This window comes from Phalacrocorax carbo, chromosome 11, assembly GCF_963921805.1.
Source record: "Phalacrocorax carbo chromosome 11, bPhaCar2.1, whole genome shotgun sequence".
In the NCBI taxonomy this organism is placed as follows: Eukaryota; Metazoa; Chordata; class Aves; order Suliformes; family Phalacrocoracidae; genus Phalacrocorax; species Phalacrocorax carbo.
Window position 1 is genome coordinate 12289668 of NC_087523.1, and position 21413 is coordinate 12311080.

General features: G+C 55.2%; 2 protein-coding genes across 11 annotated transcripts; both read left to right on the forward strand.

Annotated features, from left to right (window-relative positions):
• Nucleotides 1-146: 146 nt before the first annotated feature.
• PRRG3 (proline rich and Gla domain 3) lies at nt 147-10488 on the forward strand. Of its 9 annotated transcripts, none has more exons than XM_064463157.1 (7): nt 147-211; nt 3383-3424; nt 4103-4280; nt 5231-5402; nt 5486-6183; nt 7456-7616; nt 8155-10488. In XM_064463157.1, exons 5-7 carry the CDS (start codon nt 6069-6071, stop codon nt 8689-8691), a joined length of 813 nt encoding a protein of 270 aa, XP_064319227.1. In that variant the 5' UTR covers nt 147-211; nt 3383-3424; nt 4103-4280; nt 5231-5402; nt 5486-6068; the 3' UTR covers nt 8692-10488. The 9 variants fall into 9 exon arrangements, 8 of the variants coding, with proteins under 8 accessions (XP_064319227.1, XP_064319226.1, XP_064319221.1 ...); XM_064463156.1 differs by having other exon boundaries at nt 5231-5386; XM_064463153.1 differs by lacking the exon at nt 147-211 and adding exons at nt 414-512; nt 1431-1505 and having other exon boundaries at nt 5231-6183.
• A 1015-nt stretch (nt 10489-11503) lies between these two features.
• Nucleotides 11504-21365, forward strand: FATE1 (fetal and adult testis expressed 1). Of its 2 annotated transcripts, XM_064463149.1 has the most exons (7): nt 11504-11585; nt 14924-15152; nt 15718-15884; nt 16660-16748; nt 17710-17871; nt 20574-20652; nt 21125-21365. In XM_064463149.1, the coding sequence occupies exons 2-7, from the start codon at nt 14957-14959 to the stop codon at nt 21254-21256; spliced, it is 825 nt and encodes a 274-aa protein (XP_064319219.1). In that variant the 5' UTR covers nt 11504-11585; nt 14924-14956; the 3' UTR covers nt 21257-21365. The 2 variants fall into 2 exon arrangements, with proteins under 2 accessions (XP_064319219.1, XP_064319220.1); XM_064463150.1 differs by lacking the exon at nt 17710-17871.
• Nucleotides 21366-21413: the final 48 nt, after the last annotated feature.

Here is a 21413-nt window from a genome sequence, read left to right on the forward strand (position 1 = left end):
GTTGGGGGAGGAGCGCGTAGCCCCACCCGCTACCCCTGCTCCTCGTTTCTATTGCAGCCGCGGGAGGAGGAAGGCGGGGCGCGCTGGCTGCGCGGGGTCCGATTGGCTGAGAGGCGGTATTGGGGCGGGAGGAGGCGGAGAGGGGGCGGGGGGATGCTCCTTCCCGTCGGCGGGAGGGAGCGGTTGCGGCGGGGCGTGCGGCGGCCATGAGGTACGGGTGGGGCGGCGCTGGCGGGCGTGTGGGGCGGGGGAGGCGGGATCCGTGGGGAGGGTTGTGGGGCGAGGGGGGCTGTGGGGCGGGTTATGGGGTGTTGGGGCGGGAAGGGAGGGGCTGGGGTCGGGGAGGTGGGAGTCGGGGGTCGTGGAGCTGTCAGGGGGGTTCTGGGCGCCTGGGGAAGAGCTGCGGAGGTGGGGCGCGGTGCCGGCGGGGCAGGGAGCGTGGTGGTGGGGTTCGTCCGGGACTAGGAAGCTCCGCTCACTTGGGCAAGTTCACGCTTGGGCTGATGGGGCAGGTGAGTTAGGCGGGACCCTGCTGTGGGGCGACACTAGAAGCTGAGGCGATGGCAATAATTTGGAGCGGGTTTGGGGGTGACAGGGCTAGTGCAGGGGCCGGGGTGGAGGCGGGCCGGGGCCGTGCAAGGACTGGCTGCGTGGGGTCGGATGGGATCCGAAGGCTGCTTTGGGAGGGCAAGGCATCCTGGCACCCCACGGGGACCCCACGGTCCCTGGCAAGCGGAGCCGGTGCAGCCTCCTCTCCTCGCTGTGGATCTTGGCACGGAAAACCCCAAATATCGCTAGGATCCTGCTGAGCGGCTGGCAGCCGCGGCTACGTGATGCCAGCAGAGCCGGCAGCCTCCCCGCACGCCGTGGCACGTCACTGGCATCAGTGGATGCCCCGACCCGTACCTGTGCCCCCCAGCCTGGCGGGGGGGTGCTCCCTCCCGGGGTGCCCACCGCGCCCGCTCGGGGGCCGCCACCACGCGCACACCATATTTTACCAGCACGATTTCCTCCTTTGGCATCGGTGACGGGAGCGGGGGTGGAGATGGGGGGAGCCCGGGGGAGACACAAATGTGCGACTGCAGCATCCTCACTCTCATGGCTGTATCCCTCGCGCCTCCTCACGGTTGCCTTAGCAACCTCCTATCGATGGGGTATTTATAGAGGAGGCGACGTGTGTTGGGAAACCAGAGGGGGGGACCGGGACTGGGTGGGCGTCTGCTAGGTCAGTCTCCAGCTTCAGGCTTCTCTCAGCTTGTGTGGCTGTGTGGAGGCAGGAGGGATGCTGCTCGCCTTGGTGTCGGTGCGTGCGGTGGTCCAGTTTTTCCTGCTCATCAGAGCCGGGGGAGGTGGTTAGGAATTTGTGTGTGGAAATAAAAATAAGCATCTGGGATGTCTGCCTTTCTCACAGGCAATGCTCATGCTTTTAGGCTTGCATAGACCTGGCTTATTGTTGCACTGGAATAAACCATCTCTGAGCCCTGATGCTGGGTGCTTTGGCACAGGTACTTGGAAAAAAGTTAAAGATAAAATCTTTAAACGTGTTGCCCAATGTATAACGTGGGTTATGGATCTGGGGGTCCTGAAATATCTGATCTTGAATATCCTTATTTCTGCCTCTCTGTTCTCCTGTCTGTCAAAGGGGGAGAATGCCTTTAACAATGAGCTTTGTGTAGAAACTGTGGCAAGTTTTCCATGCCATGTGTTCTTTTATCCCATGGGCTTGGGTCTCTCTGTAAAAACTGATGAAGACAAAGCAAGTCAGGTGGTCCCTGCTCAGACCTGATGCAGCCTGGGGGGGGGGGGGCTCTCAGCTGCTCTCACATCCCCCAGGATGGCTCAGAGAAGTGGCACTGGGTGCACAATTTATTGAGAAAAGCCTCCTGGAGCAGATGGTGAGGTACAGGAGGTGGCAGGCCCCTTCTGTGTAATTCTGGAGCTCTGCTGCTTTCCTTTGCTCCTCCTTAAACTCCAGACAGAGGTTTGCAATCCGAGGTTTGCAATCCGAGTTTTGCAAACTGTTGGAAAGAAGCTGCTTTCTGCCTCTGGAGACAGCTCCAGGCCTGCTTGGCCTCTTGCTGCTTTTGGTGTAGGAACCTCAGAAACTACAGTAGACCTGATGTTGGAGGGAGAGGTGCTGGATTTACTGAGAAGGTGGCTGTTCGTGAGGTGTGGTAGTGCCTGCTATGGTGGTGTATGGAGGTGCATCAGCCTTTCTGTGTGTCTGGATGCCTGCCTTTTACCTGAAATGAGAAATGCCTTTCTAGCCCCACTGACCCTGTGGACAGCCCTTTGTTCCCCCTGACCTTGCTCCAGCTGAGTGGCTTCAAGTGCTTTTGGGATAACTCTGAATATCTGAGGTCCTGGACCTAAGATCAGCACATGGTTTAGTTTCTGCTGTTTCTAACCACATTTGCTCCTGCATCCACAATAAATCCCTGTAGGAGCTGGTTAGTCCTGTCCCCTCTGTCTCCTTAGAGTTGTGGCTTTGCCACAGCAAGGTGTCATACAAGGTGGGAGGAGATGAGTTTGCCCAGGATAGTCTGATTGGTGGGGCATTGAGCAAAAGGAGAAGACAAAGCAAAAACAAGTGAGTGAAACTCCTGTGAGCAGGGAGGTATATACTCTGCTTCTGCAGGACTTTGTCTCACTCTTATGGGGTTTTGCTTAGCTTGGTTTTGCTTTTGAAGCACAAAAGGTGCTTTTCCAGCTGGAGAGCTGCTGTTCTGGGTATGCAGGGAGCTCTGTCACTCTTGCTGCTTCCCTTAGCTTGGCCCATCAACCTTTAGGAGATGCATATCCTTTTCTGTCCCCCTGTGTAGCCAGCTTTTTGTCAGTGGAGAAAACAGAATGGCCCTGTTTATTGCAGGTTATGGGTAGGAGTTGCAGAAGTGAGAACTACCACGGCTGTGAAGTTGATTTAAAACACAATGATTGCTTTATCCATATCCATCAATCTCTTGTGGAAGGGAAGAGCACCAGACTGCTCCCAGTAGCTTCTGACATGCAGGTCATCTCATCAGCAGATGAGATATGGGGACTCTCCATCCAGTTCTTCCCTTCCTACTTTGCTTGTCTGCAGCCCTCTGGGCTTCTTGGGCAGGGCCCTGGCCCTCCCTGGGCTGGTGCAGCACAAGTATGGCAGAGGCCTGCCCCAGGCTCTCGGGGGCTGAGGGTGACCAGTCCCTCCAGCCATGTGATGAGCAGGGAGGCAGCACGAGTCCTTGGCTCTCTGAAGAGGCATTGCTTGGCTGGGAACTGTTGTGGGTCCACTAGACAGCACCCTGCTTTCTGCATGAATCTGATGTTGGGCGATGGAGGTCTTGGGCTTCAGGGGGTGAAATTTAAGCTGTCAGTGACTCTCCTGTTTTCTTCTCTGCAGGTAGGCAGGAGCCCCCTGTAGCCGAGTGAGGCAGCATGGCAAGTAAGTGTTCCCCAGTCAAGACGGAGAGGTGGCTGTGGTGCTGGAGGAGAGAAGGGGATGTTTGGCAGCCACCTCTCAAGGAAGGGGTGCCTGTGCTTTTTGGGGTGTATTACTCTCTGTGGGGAGTAGGTGCCATCGGCTGTTATCTCTGGATGAGGTCTGAGGTCTGGCCTGACTTGTGCTTCCCTTTCCCTTCTGCACGGTGGGAGTCGAGGGGAGGTGCTGAAGGGCTGACCTTTCTGGGACTCCCCATACACTGCGGCATTTCTTTATTTGCGTGATGCTTGCTGTGCAAGGCAGGCCTCCCTGAGGCTCTTTGGACTGACTGCCCCTCTGCAGGGGTTGCCCGTCTGGTCTGCGCTGACATCTCCTAGCAACGGTGCTCCTCATAGCCCATGACTGGCATCTCATGAGCTGCCCATCCTGGGGACCACACTGCCTTGTAGCATGTGTGGCTGGTGGCACTGGGGCTCTGGGTTCCCAGTGGATGGGCAGCTGCCTAACTTGGCCCCACCAGGAGCTCACTGCATCTTGGCGTCTGAAGGAGTGCTTGGCAGATGGGGCTGCTTGGGGCCAGCGGCTAAAGCTGGGCTGAGTCTGGCGAGGGTGCAGGGTGGAGGATGGCGTGTGGTCTGTAAAGAGCTGGACTCAACCCTCCCTCCTCGCTCTTCTGGGCAGCCTGTGTGGAGGCTGCATGCAGCGATGTGATGGGAGCTCAAGGAGGACAGCGGTTGTGAACAGGGATATGTAGAGATCTGGCTGTGATCTGGGGATTTTCTCGGGATGTCACTGGAGCCAGCTATGAAGGCGGAGGCAGTAGCCACACTGGACAGGCGGAGGACCCCAGGGATGACAGGTATGCCTTCTTTCATTATCTGTGCTGTGCTAGGTCGGGGAGGGAGCAGAGGTCTTCAGGCAGTGTTTTTAAAAGGCAGTTTTAATCTTCTGTTAATGAGGAGGATACCCAGCTGGGTCCCTGCCTTCCTCTACTGCTGCCTTTTCTCCCTCCCAGAGCTCAGGTGCTGGCTTACCAGCACTTACTGGTTGTGAGAAGTGTCCCCTGTGGTGGCAGTGTCCCCTGCCAAGCAGTCCCCTTTGTGGTGACCCTGACGTGCAGGAGGGGGAGGTGGTGGTCAGCATGTTCACCGTCACATGCTCTCTGGCAGCATGCAGCCCTGGCTGTCCCTCCACAGACACAGCTGCATGTCATTCTGCAGAGAAGCAGCCCTGGGGTGTCCCCACAAGGCAGGCAGCAGAGCTGTGGGGTAGCGGTGTGGCCAAGCCTGCCAGCCCACCAGGGCCCAACAACACCTCAGGAAACCCAGCCCAGGTGCAGTGGGCCTAGACCTCGTGCCTGCTCCCCCTGCCTAAAGCTCTGATCTTTCCTGAACACCGGTTCTCCAGCTGGTGTGGGGAGACTTGCAGAGGCACAGGAGGTCAGTACTGAGGCTGCTGGGCCTTGGGAAGTCCCCTCTGCCCTGCGGTTTGGGGGCAACACCTGTTCAGCTGTGTGCTCTTTGTGTCAGCTGGGGATCCAGGCTGGAGATGAGAGTTGGCAAGGCTCTTGTTTCCTGAAGGCCACTGGCTTTCCTGCTCTGGTTCCCAGGCACGTGCAAGCTCTTTACACTTTCTGTGTGAAAGAGAGGGGAGAGCAATGACTTAGTTTATGCTCTTCTGCCATATCTAGGTCCCTGAGGGAAACTGGATATGGGAAGAGGCACACACCTCCATTGCAGCATGCTTTCAGTTGGGACATTGCTTGTGATACCTGCCTGCCTGTGTGTCTGTTTTTATTTCCCACCATAGTGGTCAGTTCAGCATCCCTGCTACCTGCAGGGATGGAAAACCCTGACAATGAGATCTGCAGCCAAGCTTGTTGCTCCAAGGTGTGCTGAGGAAGTTGGAAAGAGGCTCAGAGTGAAGTGCTAAGGAGAGGAGCGTTGATACCACAGCCTGATCAAGGTGGGAGGCAAAGGAGGTGAGGCCAGACTTCTCCAGCAAAGGATGGGAGATTTGCAGAATGCATGGTGTCTTTGTAAAATTTAATCTTGTTCTGGAAAGGGTCAAGAGAAGGTCAGCCTGCTCCCTCTCCAGCCAGTAAAGCCCTCCTCAACTGTGAAAGCCAAGGCAAGCTGATCCCTGCCATCCTGCAAGATGCCTTCTGTGCCTCTTGGAAACGCTTTTTCGGATGTCCTTGTTAAAAAAAAAAAAAATAAAAAATTTGCATAATAAAGTTGATTCTGAAGGAAGGTCTCTGACTCACATCATTCATGCTGCTCTTCATTCACACCTCAGTGGTTCAGCACTCGCCAAACTCTCTCACTGAAGCAAGCCATTAATAAATCACTGAGGGAAAATGCACCTACACAGCACAAATTGCACAGTGCCTCCAAGCATGGGATGGTGTAGCACAGTAGTAGCTGCTTACGCCATGATCTTGTCCCTGCCTTCATATTTACAAATACCTTGCTGTATTGTTTTAGGAGCAGGATACATGGGAGGTAAAGCAGAAGGAAACCTGCCAGTTTCTCTGGTAAAAGGCTCATAATTAAAGAAATTGGTAGGTTTTCACTAACTGTTACGTTTGATCTTCACCAAGCTTCTTACTGAAGGAGTATTTCTGTGTTACAGCCACGGTGGCCTAATGGGAGGCTCTGGCAGTCCCCTTGCCTCCTTGTCCTGCATCTGTTGGTGTTGCTGCTGTGTGAGTTGGTTCATCTGGTTGATCCAATGGAAGACTGACCCGGAAGGTGAAAGAGGTAAATAGGTTTCTGTGGATCAGCCAGCTGAACCGATTCATCTTCCTCAAGGGAAGCAGAACGATGATGTGGCTTAGTGGGAACAGATGGTGCCAGCTTACAGCTGAGTGTGTTGAGCTGCGTTACGGAAATACGAAATACTGCATGGGATGTTTGGATCCTGGAAGGGTCGTGGTTTGTGTGTGGAGTTTCTGCTTTCTGGGCAGCAACTTGTTTGCCTCTCCTGTGCTGCTGCAAGTCCTGGTAGGTACTTGCTCCCTGCACCCCATGGAGGTCTCCCTCCTGCAGAATATGAGGGGTGAAGCTTTGAAAGTGCTGTCTCTTGCAGGCAGGAAGATGCTATTCCTGCTCTGTCTGCCTTCCTGACTGCATGCTCTGTGGGAAGATCTGATGCGGGCAACCTAGTCTCCCAGACTTTGGGAGCAGAGGAAGGTTTGTGAGGCCTCTGCACCAAAATGCAGCAGGGATAAGAATGTGATGCCATGTGAGGAGAGGTTGCTCAGGCCCCTTTCAGTATCTGACTCATGATCCCCTGTGCTCTCCCTGTGTGTTGGGGATGTTTGCCCTTATTTGGCCTGGGCCTGGAAGAAAACGGTGGTTTCTCTGGGACCTGAACAGAGTCCCTGAAGTCCCCTGAGCTTGGATGACCCTGCAGCAGCTGGCAGCAGGGACGCAAGCTTCCAGGAGGCTGTCTGCTCTCCTCCTGGGGGGCACTGGAGGTGTGAAGCAAGAGAGGAGGCTCTGGGGTGTTGCACAGGGGGACCATGGAATGATGCACAATGTGCTGTGTGTTGTGAGTCTGTCTTGGTGCTGGCCTCATGTCTTGGCAGAGAAGCCTGGCTCTGTGTCCCAGACCTGTAGGGACTTGCTCTCCCAGTGGGATCTCCCTTGCCCTGCAGCAAAGGGGCAGCAAGGTAGAATCCTGTCAAGGGCAGGAGGTTGAAAACAAGTCTTTTTGGGGTCTTCTGTCTCTTCTTCAGCTGCCCTGTGTGGTCTGCAGCTGCTGCTTTTGATGTCTCTAGCATCAGCCCTGCTGGAAGGATGTTCCTGGTGCCGTATGTCTCCAGGCAGATCCCAAGAACCCTGTGCCTCTCTGGGTGTGCTCTCCCTCAGCAGGCACTCTGTGCTAACTGAATTGTAGCCCTGGGCTTTTGGTGTTTGGGATGCCTCTATCACCAAAATCCTTTGGGAAGCTGGTGGGAAAGCCTGGCTGGGCAGAGGCCAAGTGTGGGGTTGTCACTGCTCAGTGTGTCTCTGCCTTTTGTGTTGCAGTGTTCCTGGGTGCCAGGAATGCCCACTCGGTCCTGAAGCGCTTTCCCCGAGCCAACGGCTTCCTGGAGGAGATCCGACAGGGCACCATCGAGCGGGAGTGCATTGAGGAGGTCTGCAGCTATGAGGAGGTCAAAGAAGTGTTTGAGAACAAGGAAAAGACGGTGCGTTTGTCCTGCCCTGCTCCCCAGTGGATGTGTGAGGGCTTACAGCTTAGCTAGCTGGCAGCAGAGAAGGAAAGCATAGGGGGAGCAGCCTCTCCTGTTCCCTTTGTCCTCTTCTGTCTGTAGGCACCATGCCATGGCCTGGCTTTCCAGCATGACTTTCCATTCCCTGGCAGTGCCCTCACCTTGGTATTGCCAGGACACCCTGCCCACAGCTGCAGGTCGAGCTGGCATTCCCATGGTATGTGTGGGAAATTCTGCTGTTGTCCCTGACTCTCCAGGCTGGGGTTGGTATTGGCTAAATATCTCCCTGCTTGGTGTGGGGGCTGTCAGCCGCTGTTGAGGGAATGTTCCCATGATCTTTTGTGTTGGTTTCCACAGTGCCTCAGATGCTGGCAGCCCTGGTGAGAATGACGGGATGGCTGGAAAACTGCCTCTTTTGTGGGCCTAGGTTGGGCAGTGATTATTGCTGGTGGTGGTCAGGGGGTGCTTGTCCTACCTGCAGCGCATGATGGTTGCTTCTCTGTTCCTGCCACAGATGGAGTTCTGGAAGGGCTATACCAACTCTGTCTACTCTGTCAAGGACCCCGGGCACAGCACGGAGCGCTCAGACGCTATGTATGTGGTAGTGCCTCTTTTGGGAGTGGCTCTTCTAATAGTCATCGCCCTCTTCATCATCTGGAGGTGCCAGCTTCAAAAGGCCACCCGCCACCGCCCTTCCTATGCCCAGAACCGTTACCTGGCCAGTCGAACAGGACGCAGCCTCCCCAGGGTCATGGTGTACCGGGAGCGGTCACAAAGCCAAGGGGAAACCCAGTGTCAGCGAGAAGTGAGCAACCGCGTGGCTGGAGACAGCAGAGCTGGGGGCAACCCCCAGCAAGATGGCACCCTTTACCCACCAGAGCATTCGGTCTCCATCCTCTCCAGACTGTCCAGTGCCAGCCCTCCACCTTCCTATGAGGAGGTGACAGGCCACCCGGAGAGCAGCAGTGGCGAAGAGACCAGCATCTCCTACAATGACCCACCGCCCAAGTATGAAGAGATCGTGGCCGCTGCCCCTGCTGCGGGCAAATAGTGGGCCTGCCTCCCTCCTGTCTCTTCACACACTCACGCTCACCCACCCACCCTCCCTTTGCCATGCCCGGGATCCCCTACAGGTGCCAGTCGGCACCCTGTCTCACTTGTACAAGCTGGTGCCATCACACAATAGCCTTACCCTCCTAACCAAAAATAGCTGTCCCCAAGTGGGGTGAGGCTGGGCTGTGGGGATGGCTCTGGAGCCAGCCAGCCATCTTCTGCCCCAGACTCCCCAGTCACGTAAGTGCTGTAGCAGCCAGAGCAGAGCAGCAGCTTGCTCCTGGCTCAACACAGGGGTCTCCCCATGGTGCATTTGATTTCCTCACTTCCCCCCTCAAATAGACATAACATTTTCCATCATGAAAACAGCCTAGCTGCCTCCCCGGGGCACTGCTCCGCCTTACCCCATGTCCTCACTGGGCCCCATTTTGCTGCTCGGGGCTCTGATTAGGAGTTAGGGATGCAGGAGGGGTGTGGTGAATTTCTGTCCATCCCCATGGTCAGTGTCCACCCTCTGCGACTGGGGAGAAAGTGCCTCCCTTGTGTGGATTTGCTGCCAGGTGGTAGTGAGGAACTCAGTGTATCCTGCGGTGCCTGTAGCAATATTTGCTGTCTGGAGATCAGGGAGGCACTGTCAGGGAGGTGTTCTCTGATCTAGCTCCCTTTGGAAAGAGGGAAAGGCTTGTGATAGTCTTGTGCATGAGGTAAGTGACTTTGAAGTAGCAGGTCCTTTTCCTGATGCTCTCCACTTGGGGTGCCGAGATGCCGGGCAGCTGGAGGTCTGGCTGTGGCAGAGGTGGCCCACGGGGTCATCTCTGACCTCGAGCCAAACGTGGTCCCATGGCTTTAAGCGGTGAGGGTGCTCCTCTTTCCTGGAGCATGGCCTGTGTGTTGTCTGCCGCAGGGGTGGGATGCTGGCACAGGGAGCCTGTGAACAGGCCAAACCTCCCTACCCCAAACCTCTCGATCCTGCCTGGCCACTCTCTTTGGGGCTCTTTGTTCTCAGAGCGGGTAAAGGGGAATGCGAGACCCCACTGTCCTCCAGGCCCCTCTGGTGGGTGGAGTGCGTGGTGGCCATGGCATGGAGGGCCTGCTGCAGAAGCAAGAGCTGACTCTGTGCCACTACCCAGTGATGCCAGTGGGTCAGTAGAGCCAAACCCTGCTGCGCCTGACCACTGAGTGGTGGTGGAGCCAGGGCAGGGCAGAGCCAGGTGCTTTGCTCTGGGACCAGAGTGTCCCCTTTACCTGGGCAGCTGCTTTTGGGGTCCAAGCAACAGGGCTGTCCTTTCCCAGACGTCTAATGGGTTAAAAAGGAGGTTGTGCTCACCAACCTCCCAGAGTAGCCCAGAAACTCCCAGCACTGCCACCTTTCGGTGTTATCCCAGCACCAGTCTCTCCACCAGCACCAAAAAGCTATTGTACATCCATCGGCTGCCTGCACCCCACTTGGTCCCAGGGATCCTCTCACAGCAGGTGCCCTCAGCCCAGAGCTGAGGCTTGCCCGGTGTGACTGTTCTGGGGCAGGACACAGGAGTTTGCAGCTGCTGGCACCTTGTCTGTCCCCTCCCCAGGCATTTACTCTGCCTTTTGGCCTTAGCAAATCGGGGTTATGGGAAGACCTGACATCTGACATTGGGGTCAGAGCCTGGAAAAGACCAGAGGGAGACAGAAGGGCGCTCTGCATCCTCTGTCTTTGATGCTCGGTCATTATCCCTGCAGTTTGTATTCTGTAAAACTAGGTATATTTCTGTGCGCAAAAAAAAAAAAAAGTATTTATTAAAAAACCCTCACTGTCTGAGTGGTACAGGGTGGCTTTTTCCCATGGTGGGGATATCTCACTGGGCACAGCTGGATTTCCATCTCACAGGGGTGCTGGGGCTCAGCTCTGTGGGGTGATGGAGGCAGCTGTGGGATGATGGCAGCAATACCCACCCCAGGTACAGCTACAGCACAGTCTCCAGTGAGGAGGGGACCATCACTGGAGATCAGGTGTGTGCTGAGAATGAACCCTACCCATCCAGCTTTGACTTCCCTGTGCATGTGTTTCAACCCTCGGCGAGAGCTGGAGGGTGTCTTGTGAGCCTCAAGCAGTTGGTAGGTGAAGTGTGGAGGGATTTCCTAAGGTCTTTACAGGGATTTAGGTGCACAAGTTGTCTTGCTGTTCCTCTGTGTGCTCCTAAACCTCTTAAATAATCCCCTTTAAATAGCAAGACTACAGCAGCATGGGATTTATTTAAAGCCCTTTTGAAACCAGATTTTACGGTCAGGTCTTGGACTCTGTCCCCATTCAGAAGTGTTTAAAACTGTCGTTCATCCCAAATGGATCATTTTATAGCTGCAGACTCCACTGAGAGGCAGGAGAGATTAGGCCTGGCACAGCTCGGTGCTGGATGGCCGCCGGCCCCGCTCCCTCCCGGGCTCCCCGGGTGGCACGGGGACGTGCTGGGGCTGCCACGGGCAGCGGCCTCGGGGTGCCAGGAGGACACGGGCCGAGACCTCACCTTGAGGCGTGGGATGCTTTGCTTGCCAACACCCCCGGGCTGCGCGTCTGTGGGGCCGCGGGGCGGGAACCTGATGAGGCTCCTGGGTTTGCTTCTGCCCCCAGGTTTTGCCCCGGCAGGAGCAATCGCTTCGCTCCGGCAAGCTTCCTCCTGCCTGGGCGATGGGTGACCGGGGGGGCTGGGGGTGACCGATGGCCCCAGCGGCGCCGCTCGTTAATTGCTCCGGCTGTGGCTTTAAGCGCGGCGGGCGGGCCGATGGGAGGGCGGGCCGATGGGAGGGCGGGCGGCCCCGCCCCGGCCCCGCCCCGGCCCCGCCCCGGCCCCGCCCCGGCCGGCGGCAGGCGCGCCTGTTTACAGCTCCGACAGTTCCCTCGGTCTGCAAAAACCCAAAGTAAGTGGCCCACTCGCCCCCTCGCTCTGCCAGCCTTGAGGGCGGTGGGCGCCGGGGCCGGGCCGGGGCTCTGCGGGCAGCCCCGACGGGGGGCGGGGGAGGGTGTCCCTGGGGGGCGAGGGGCGGGGTGCCTCCCCCGGGGGCACGGGAGTCCTCCGTGCCCTGGAGCCGCCCCCAGCCCCGCTCCCGTCCCGCCTCCCACCCCTCGGGTGGCCGGCTCCTGTCACGCGTGTCCCGTGGCCTGAGTTCCTCTGCCCCCGGCGGTGATCAGAGCCGGGCGCTGTGCCTGGGATCCCCGGAGCCCTTTGCTCCTCGGCGCATCCCCAGGCTGGGGCCAGGGCCCGCGGCGGGCAGAGGGGTTACCCCGGCTCTGCGCGGCCGGCTGCGCTCTGCGGGTCTGAGCTCTGACCCGAGCCGGGCGACAAAACCCATTGCCCTCCCTGTTAGCCCCTTCCTGCGGGACAAGCTACAGCCCCAAGCTGAAGGGCAGAGCTGTGAGCGAGGTCAGCTCCTCTAGCAGGGGGCTGCTCACCCCAGCACCCCACCCCCCCATCCCGAGAGGCGGAGGAGGGGTGCTGGATGAGGCTGGTACCCCCGCCTGCTTTGTATGGAACATCTGGGGAGGGACACAGAGAAGGAGGTTGTGGGGTTTCCCTCCCCAGGGCAGGTTTTCCCGGCTTGCAGGACTTAAACCTACTCACAGGCTTAGTGAGCCAGAAATGCCCTGTCGCTGCAAATGCGACAAGTGCCAAAGCAGAGGCTGGGAAGCAGTTATCTTCCACTGGCGACTGGGGGGGAGTTCCTTGGCAATAGCTAGAAAACGCCCTAAAGAAAGTTAAAGGAGGAAATCCAGCCACTTAAGCATTTTGTTCTTATGGGTTTTGACAGCTGTTTGGGTTTTTTTTTTTTCCTCCTTTTCGTAGTAGCTTGGTCTCTCAGAGCCTGTTTCTCACTCCCTTCCCATCCCTCTGCTCTTTGGGAGCTGCAGAGGTTTCATAGGTGATTAGAAAATGAACTGACCTGCCCTCTCCAGATTTACTGTAATTAATATATGCTGGTTTCCTGGAGAACAGGCTGAGAAAGCAACTCAGGGTGTTTGCTCCTCTAAAGCACCAAAAATGTGAAGGAGAAAGCCAATGGCCTTTCATGGTTGTGGACTGTGGGGCTGGGTGTCTGATGCAGGTTTCTCCTGTGGGACCTTCCCAGGACTAAAGGGACTGTCCCAGGACTTATTGCCCTGGTCCTGGGGGGCAAGGGGGAGGCAGGGGTCTTGCAAAAATCCACTTTCTTTGACGTTTTGGGGAAAAGCAGGGTGTGTGTGTGGTGACACCCATGGGTTAGTGTCACCCGTGCCAGTGTTGGGTCTGGGCTGGGTGGTGGAGAAGGTGTGGGGCAGCTGTGCCCCTGCACACTGTGTCTCTGGCAGTGCCTCTGGGGCAAACCCGGTCCCAGAGGCCAGGATCTCATCTCTGCATGGCTGGAAGCAGGAAATTGCCGCAGCTGATGCTAGGCTAATTTCTTTCTCTCTAATTAGAAGGTTTTTAATGACAGAGGAGGAGAGAGCAGCGCGGGGCAGGTGATCACTGGAAGTGCTGGCTATTGCAGACGCAGAGCCGGTTCTGCTGCCCTTGTGTACCTGGAGTTACAGGGCCCAGCTGCTGGAGGGGTCTGGGTTGGTGGCTCGGGGGGCGTTGTCTCCCACTGCCCTTTGGGCTTCAGGAGGCAGTGCTGCTCCCCAGGGATTTCCCTCTGCTCCTCTTCGCTGGGTGATATCCCAGGGGGTGGCAGGGGGCTGGGGCAAGCAAGAGGGTCTGAAGTGCCCTGAGAAGCAGCAGCAAGGGTGGAGGTGGGCAGCCCTGGCTGCTGCCAGATGGGAGCAGCCTGGTGGGCTGGAAATGCAGCGTCAGAGACCCAGCTGCTAAATATAGTCCACGACGTGATCAAAGAAGGCAGGGCCCCTGCACACTCCTGCTTGCTCTCCTCCTCCCGTTTCGCCCTCTTGAGCTTCAAAGAGGAAAACTTCTCCTTCCTCTCACTGTTTGGGCTGTGCTGGAGCAGGTGGCCCCTCCTATGGTGGAGATTTTGACCTGGATGCAAATGGGGACCTTTTTGGGCATGGCAAGTTCAAAGGGTGGCAGCAAGGAGGGTGCGGGTGGACTGGGCACACATGTGGCACGTCTGGGACGCCAGAGCAGCGCTGGGGACTGGCTGGGGTCTGCCAGCCTTGGAAGCCTTTGCTTATTGGGGTTTTCTCCTCGGCTGTGGCTTTTTGAGAAAGACTAAAGAGTGCATATGCTGGGAGCCAGGAATGTGGTTTTTTTTTTTTATCTTCTCCCACAAATGTGTGTTGATTGCCCTCTGCTTTCATCGCTCAGTAAAAGCGTTGGGACATTGTGGCCCCAGAGCACTTCTCAAAGCCCTGGGACTTGGCAAAGTGGGAACTGAGGCATGGGACAGTTGTGCGTCCTGAGCAGCTGCAAAGCCCCAGATAGTCCCCGTGTCCCATGTCCTGCTCCTGCTGTCGGCTGTCCTGAGGAGTAGTTACTGCTGGGGACTGTGTCCCTCCTCAGTGCCAGTCCCCTCCTGGGAGAGAGCCGAGCTGATGCTGGTCTGGAGGAGTTGGTATGTGCTTCTCTTTCCCCTCTGGGTGGATGGTTCAGCATCTGGCAGCTCTGCTCAGGGCAAAGTCCATCTTGTTCAGCTTGGTGTCGGTCACTTGAGGAGGTGGGTGCTGGATTGGGTGGGGAATGGGGTATGGCCCTAGGGGATACTCCAGTGAAAGTGTGTGCGGAGAGGAGTTTAGTGTTCAGTTTTTTCTGTGGTAACCTGGAATCTTATCACCAAAATGTGCGTTTTCTATTTAGAAAACCTCATTTTCCCCTGAAGATGAAGGTGCACAAAAATGTGCTCCCTGATCTCCTGAAAACTTTACTTCTGGATGGAAAATAATTTTTTCCACTAGTTTTTAGGGTATACTGAACTGCTGTTCTCCCACAGGTGTGCTGAACTATTGTCCTTTCCTTTCTGTCAACTGAGGCAATAGATGCTAAGCTCATGTTTTGCTCCCAGGACACATAGGAGTTTTCTCCTTTCTCACCCTGCTGGCAGGAGTTCCCACCTGTGGTGGCCCCACACCCTTGCCACCACCAGCAAGAGAGACACCCCGTGGGACATCCCATTCTCTGGGACAACTCCGTTGGTTTCTGTCTTTTGGGTTGTTTCTGCCAGTATTTTAGCTGTCTTATAGCACGTGTGTTGTCCTTGTGCAGGTGCCAGTTTGGAAGAGCTGCTTGTTACCACTTTCACTCAGCTTTCTTTTCCTCTGTGTGAAACCCCAGGGTGCTCAAGCAATCTGAGGAAATCAAAAAAAGATGTGGCCGTTTTGGGGACTGGACTTGAACCGTGCCCGCTGTGACCTGCTCTTCACAGAAGCCATCAATCAAAGGATGCAGGTTCCCAACAGGCTGAAGGTAGCAGGTAGCTTCAGCCCTATGGACGAGGAGCCAGTGACAGAGGATGTCCCTCCTTCCTTTCGGATGCACATCCCTGATAGGATTTCTCTTGAAGGTAATGTCCTGAGTTGTCTTTTGAGGTGGTTGAAGGTTGGTGGGGCTCTACAACATCCTAGGGAGTAGGATCCCCTTATAAATTCCCCAGTGGTTTGCTTTGCAAGAGGAGAGGACAGGGGCAGATATTGTAGTCAGCTTTCTTCTGGAAGGTAGGACAGGATGGTGGAGAGACACTTGGGGAGAGGTGGGCAAAGGTGACCAACAGAAGGCAGGAGGGGTCTTAGTTCCAAAAGGTGAGGAGCAAAATGTGGAGGCATCTCCCTCCACATCTCTTACAGTTCCCTCTTGGCCTTTGGTAGGCTCCCTGCTTTGGGGTGCAGAGACATTTAGCCCTGTCTCTTTGAAAAACAGCTCCCACACCTCACTTTTCCAGAGCACTGTGTCCGGTTGCTTCCCAGTCAATGCAGCTCCAGGCTGTCTTGCCACTCACAGCTGCGGGACATGGATTTTAATTTATGTCTGGTAACACTAGACACAGGCTCTCCTAAGTGGATGGATCTCTCTTCTCTCCTGTCCTGAGGGCACTCATGTTGGTTTAATTCTTCCCTCTCTCCTCTCTGTAGAAATATCAGATGCCAGTTTGAGGCCTAACCTGCTGAACCAGCAAAAGAAGGTCCCCTCTGCCATGGTGCACACATCCCCGGACTCCTCTGCACAGCCCACCCACTTCGGGGAGCTCCCTTTTCTGCACATAGCTAGCAGATCAAGCTCCCAGAAACGCAAACGATCGGTACTGTACTGGGAGTGGATAGGGTTGCCTGTGGTGGGAAGGGGGAGCAATCCTAGTGTTGGATTTCTCCAGAGGTCTGTCCTCAGTCCAAGCCAAAATTCATCTCCCAGAGTGCTACCTCCTCCTAGGAGGTCCTAGGAATCCAAGGAGCAAGGTTGTAGGTGTGGTGGGATCTCTTTCTGTCCCCTAACCAGTACTGGGTGCTGGGACATCAATTCAGCCAGATCTTCTACCGCATTTTGTGAACAGAAGCCAGGCTGAGGTAGGTGCAGTCCTCCCACAGCCTCTTCTGCTACTTGTGAAGTTCCTTTTCAACCACTGTTTCTCCCAAGTGAAGTATGAGGTGGAGCTGTTTCGTCATTGCACCATAAAGGGTTCTGGTGTCAGAGCTTAAAGCAGATTCTAACCTTGTGTGAAACTAATTCAGAGAGTCCCCTGACATGGGCAGGCAAAGGCTTGTTTGGCTGCTGGAGCTGCTGATCTGCCTTCTCAAATGCTTTCATCACCTGAGATTCAAGGCTCATTCCCAGATGCGTTAGGTTCAGGATTTTTCATCTGAATAGAGATCAGATCAGCAGGCTCCTTGCTGGTGACCCTCACCCTGCTCTGAGCATGTGTCCCCACCTGCTCTGGCATCAGCTCACAAGGTTTGGGGCTCAGGTAACGCTCCCCCCACTGAGTGTTTTCCCCATGCTGATGGGCTCCTGGCACTGCAGACCACACAGGGCACTGGGCCGGGTCTTTGCGCTAACGTGGTTGTGTTCGATGCCAACAGAGCCATCACAGCAGCAGGTCGCGGCGGGAGAGGACTCCAAGTGACTGTGCCCAGCTGGCCTTGCATAGCCCAGGCCAGCACCATGAGCGGTGAGCATGAACCCGGAGCCATCTGGGGTGGGGGGGAATCAGCATCTCCTGTCATCTGTGCTGCTTTGATGCTCTCTGATGTTGGTGCCCCGAGGTAAGGGGGGTATCCAGATCAGGGCAAGGCAGTGCCTGGCAAGTCCTACTCTTGCACGAGAGGAACATGACTTCTGGTATCAGAGAGGTTTGTGCCAGGCAGTGATGAAGGCAGCTGCGTTGGTCCCCAGGTTGATGAGCTCTCTGCTGAGGTGCACATGGGAGACCACGTCCCCTCTCGCAGCAGGCTGGGATCTTTGCCAGGCCATTGGGCCAAGACGACCTCACTGCCCACTCTGGCTTGTCCCAGTGTCTCTGGCTCTGCCCATCTTCCTGTCAGTGCTTTGCAATGTGTTGTCCTGCTCCAGCACCAGCATGGCAGCATGCTGGGGACTACGGGCTGGTGACCACTGGCAAACGAGGCACCAGGGCTTAGATGGGTTTCTACAAGGGTTGTTGAAACTTGTGGTGCATTGCAGTCACGGTGGGCTAAGAGCACACTTGGTTTTCAGCTCTTTGAGTGTAGCTTGTGAGCAGTAGCATGGTGACAGTGATCCTCTGCCCATGGCTCTGGAGTCTCTCCAGTGGAGAAATTGGCTCTAACTGAATCCCAGAGCAGAGCCACCTTTCCCCCTAGAAGTCCAGGGTTGTCTTGGGTGGCAGGAGACCTGCCTTCTGCAACCCCTGTGAGAGAAGCTGGTGAAGGTCTGGTTATCACACAGTTGTGGTTGGCTTTGGAGGAGTCAGGTCACTGCCTTTGAGCCTAGGGACTGCTGGAGGGGGTTCTCCCACCTGGTGACATGGGGTTCTGGGTGCTGATGGCATTTCCCAGAGCTGCTGAAGGGATGAAGGGCACTGCCAAACACCAGGCTGTGCCCATGCTGTAAAAGGCCAGGAAATAACAGGCATGATTCTGTGTGCACCCCAGGCTGGACATGTGCCCCCTGCCTGCACGTAGTGCTCCGCTCCCCCTCCTCACGGAGACGGGCAGGATCTACTCCATGCAGAACATCTTCCAGACCATGTACCTCCTGGGTCAGGTGCTCTTCCACCGTGTCCAGCACTCTCTGCAAGACCCAGTGCCATCCAGGTGATTTTGGCTCATCTTGAGCCACCTCCCTGTCACTCTGCAAGGACTTGTCTTTGCCTTGCTAAGGCATGAGCCAGGCACGAGCTCTGTAAACCACAAGCTGCATGGCACAGGAGCAGGATGGTCCTGCATGGCTGCCCCAGACTCTCCACCTCACCTGTCCTGTCTGCCCTGGGTGCCTGGCCCAGGAGCGCCTGGTGAGCCAGCCTAGGTGCACCCTGCTAACCCAGCCCAGCTTGTTTTTCCTGATTAGCTTAACACGGATCCCCTGGGCACTCCGAGTGATCAAACTCTGCCTGTGACATTGCTGGGATTTCAGCTGCTCTTCACTGCTAAGCAAGTGCTAATTTTTCTGTGTGCCTTGGTAGCTTGATGGAGAGAAATGTGTGAAGGGAATCACAATCCAGAACAGATGGCCTGACCCAGGTCCTGTCCCTGAGACGCCCTCTCCTGCAGGCTCCCAGCACCCTTGGCTGGGCTGTATCTTGGTCACTCTTAACTAAACCTTTTTTATGAACAGGCTGCACTGAGTTACTCACCCTATAGCCAATGCCTCTGGGCAGGGTGCAGCAATCCTGCCTGCTCACTGGAGCACTTGTGGAATGACCTCAGTCTCTCCGGATGTGCTGGAGCAACTGTCTCCACCACATTCATATCTGTGCAAGTACAGTAAATTTAACATGTTCAAAGACATCATTGCAGCCTTAAGGTGTCCCCACTGCTCTAAGGCTGCTGAGCACCCGGAGGAATGTCTAAATACTTCTCATTCTCCTTGAGCAAACCCTCCAGGCAGAGAGGGAGGAGAGTGAGCATCCATCATCAGTGGCACATCCTGACTTCCCTCCCCAGCTGGTGTGGAGGTGCAGACAGCAGAGCTGGCTTCTGCCTGCGGACAATGCAAAGTGATGTCCCTGCTTTTAACCACAGTAGGCTGACTGTCTTCAAATGTTTGTTCTGTTTTTTTGTTTTTTGTTTTAATTAGGTCTGGGCAGGCCAACAGATCTGGTTAGTGGTGTGTAAGACCTTCTCCCTCTTCCTGTCAGCAGTAGAGGAGGTTTAGGCCATTGTACCATGAGAAGTGGTGGCTTGTGGAGCTGCTGTAATGCAATGGGGTGAGTCCTGGGCCCCTCGCCAGGTCTTGATCTCCCTTTGAAGCCAGCCACTTTGAAACTCTGCCTCTTGGTACTTTGTATCGCTTCAGATGCATGTGGTATCTCTTCGATATGACAGCTGTGTACCCCTGTGCAACAACAAAATTAAAAAATTACTGAGCTGACTTGTTTGTCCTGAACTTCAAAAGTTAATGGTTAATGCCGTCCCTGTTGGGGTTTAAAGAAAAGCCTGGTCTCGGGCAGAGTTTGGAATATCTGCCTGATAGTGACTTCTTTAAGGGTATGAGTCATCAGAAGGTAATTTCTAGTCTCTAAAGGGTGTTCACCTGTATTAGCTGGGATTTTTCAGTCAAAAGCTGCAGGATCTGTCCCTTTTCAATGGCTCTGTGCTGGGGGAAATTGGATTTTCTTTCTGTTGTGACTTTCATTTTACACTGCAGCTACATTACGTGGAGGTATTATCTCACAAATGTATTTTCAGATAGAGAGTCACTGAATCTCTGCATACAGTTCTGGTTTGTTTTCAGTGAGATCAACATCATGTTGTGAACAGGAATAAATACCCTTCTGTCCCCAAGGTCTCCAAAGGAGTGGTGTTAGACACTCTTAACCAATATGGTATCTGCAAGTGCCCATGTGAGTTATTCGTGTGCATATGGGAGTTTTGATTACAGAAAAACTGCTGTAGGGCTAGCCTGTGGTGATTGGAACAACAGCCTGAACATGGCAGTTTTGATTTTTCTCACTGTGGATCTACTTAGTTTTGTGGCTTTATTTTGTGGCTCGGTGCTGTGGGCCCTGCAGCAAGGCTGTGTCTCCAGGAGGTGCCCTGGAAATCCATGGTCTGTGTTGCCTCTGCCAGTGCAACAGCTAATCCCAGTGGTAGCCCCTTTTTTCCAGGGATGGAAGAAAGTGGTACACACTTGAGTTGCTTGTTTATATTTCAAGATGTAGGTAAAATTTGCTATAGAGCAAAAAGTGATACTTTTTTTTTGTCTGGGGGGCGGAGAAAGTGAGTTGTATCTGGAGATATGGGAGAGGAACAAATCCTTGTCTCAGCAACCACAGGTCCCTTTTCTGCTGGCTGATGCACTTGCTCACATAGTTCCCCCTAGTTGATGGCTGCTTCCCACCAGTGGGATCCTCACCTGCCGATGTAAATGAGATCATCCCTCCATTTCGGCATTGGCCCTGTGATACGTATTTACCTGACTGGCTCTAAAGATGATTTCTCCAACCCTCAATGAATTCCTCTGACTGTAGAGAATGGATGCTTGGTAAATATCACATTTTCTCTCTGTTGGACCTCTAAAGAAATACAAGCATGTGTTTTCCCTGTTGTCTCTCATGATCTGTGCTGTATGTTTTGTTGTGATCACCATGGTGGAGGGGTATAAATATACATGATGGGGATTAAGAAGAGATGAGTAGATGCTGTGCAGGTGCTATTTCCTCCCTCCTGATGCTGCATCCAGACAGCACATCCTGGGCATGCACACGCTACCTGCATGGCTTGGCTCCCCACGTGTGGGAAGGCAGTTGTACCTCTCAAGCAGTGTTTGTCCGTCTGCATCTGTTTTTCTTCCCCAGCTCCCAGGAGGCTGGCCCAGACCCAGAGAGTGCCTTGGAGGAGGCTGGGGCAGCTGAGATGGCAGCAATGAGAAAGCAGGTGAGATTGGGGTGAAGGGCTGCAAATGTTTCCTGGGAAAGCCATAGGAGGGTGGGTGAGGAGGCTCCAGGGGTCTGTTGCTCAGCCCTGATGGGCTGGTGCTGCCGAGCTGGTCGCAGCCAGTACTGCTAATGGAGAAGCAGGGGAAGACTTACATGTGTATTGACCGTCAAGCTCCTACCCTGAGGGGCTGTAGGTCTACAGGACACAGGCAGACCCGTCCATCTGCTGGCAGTAAAGGGCTCAGATGCTCTTCTGGTGTGAAGGACCTTTTCCTGAAGCACCTGCTCAGGAGCTGAGGTGCTGCTGCTAATTCTCCAATACAAAGATAGCTGCTGCTCTAGAAAAGGAGGACCTGAAGGGGACAGCAGCTCGCATCCCTCCATCCCTTGTTGTCCCATGCCTCTGGGGTGTAGCCAGTGTCCTGCACTTTGCTGCAGGGCTGACAGTGGCCCCACTGCTTCCCTTGCAGTTGACAAGGATCTCAGGGAGGCTCCGCGTGCTGGAGGAGCAGTGCAACGCCTGGCGGCAGAAGGAGGCCCTGGTCTACTCCGTGCTGATCTCTGCCTGCCTCATCAACACGTGGCTGTGGCTGAGGAGATGATTTCCCATGCCCTGACCTCCCATGCCCAACCCTGGCAGGGTGGGTGAGGGCCGGAAGAGAATCCTTGCTCATGTACTTGCAAACAGTAAAACTGTGTGTTTCTTCTTAACTTGACCTGCTTTTTGCACTGTAGGCTCTTGAGGATTTTAGACCCCAA

Bases quoted from the DNA above. Each gene is read 5' to 3' on its own strand.
- PRRG3 (XM_064463151.1), top strand. From the start codon at position 6,069: ATGGGAGGCTCTGGCAGTCCCCTTGCCTCCTTGTCCTGCATCTGTTGG. The intron at 6,184-7,455 runs GTAAATAGGTTT...TTTGTGTTGCAG, and splicing joins TGACCCGGAAGGTGAAAGAG to TGTTCCTGGGTGCCAGGAAT. The intron at 7,617-8,154 runs GTGCGTTTGTCC...TTCCTGCCACAG, and splicing joins TTGAGAACAAGGAAAAGACG to ATGGAGTTCTGGAAGGGCTA.
- FATE1 (XM_064463149.1), top strand. From the start codon at position 14,957: ATGTGGCCGTTTTGGGGACTGGACTTGAACCGTGCCCGCTGTGACCTG. The intron at 15,885-16,659 runs GTACTGTACTGG...CGATGCCAACAG, and splicing joins CCCAGAAACGCAAACGATCG to AGCCATCACAGCAGCAGGTC. The intron at 20,653-21,124 runs GTGAGATTGGGG...CTTCCCTTGCAG, and splicing joins TGGCAGCAATGAGAAAGCAG to TTGACAAGGATCTCAGGGAG.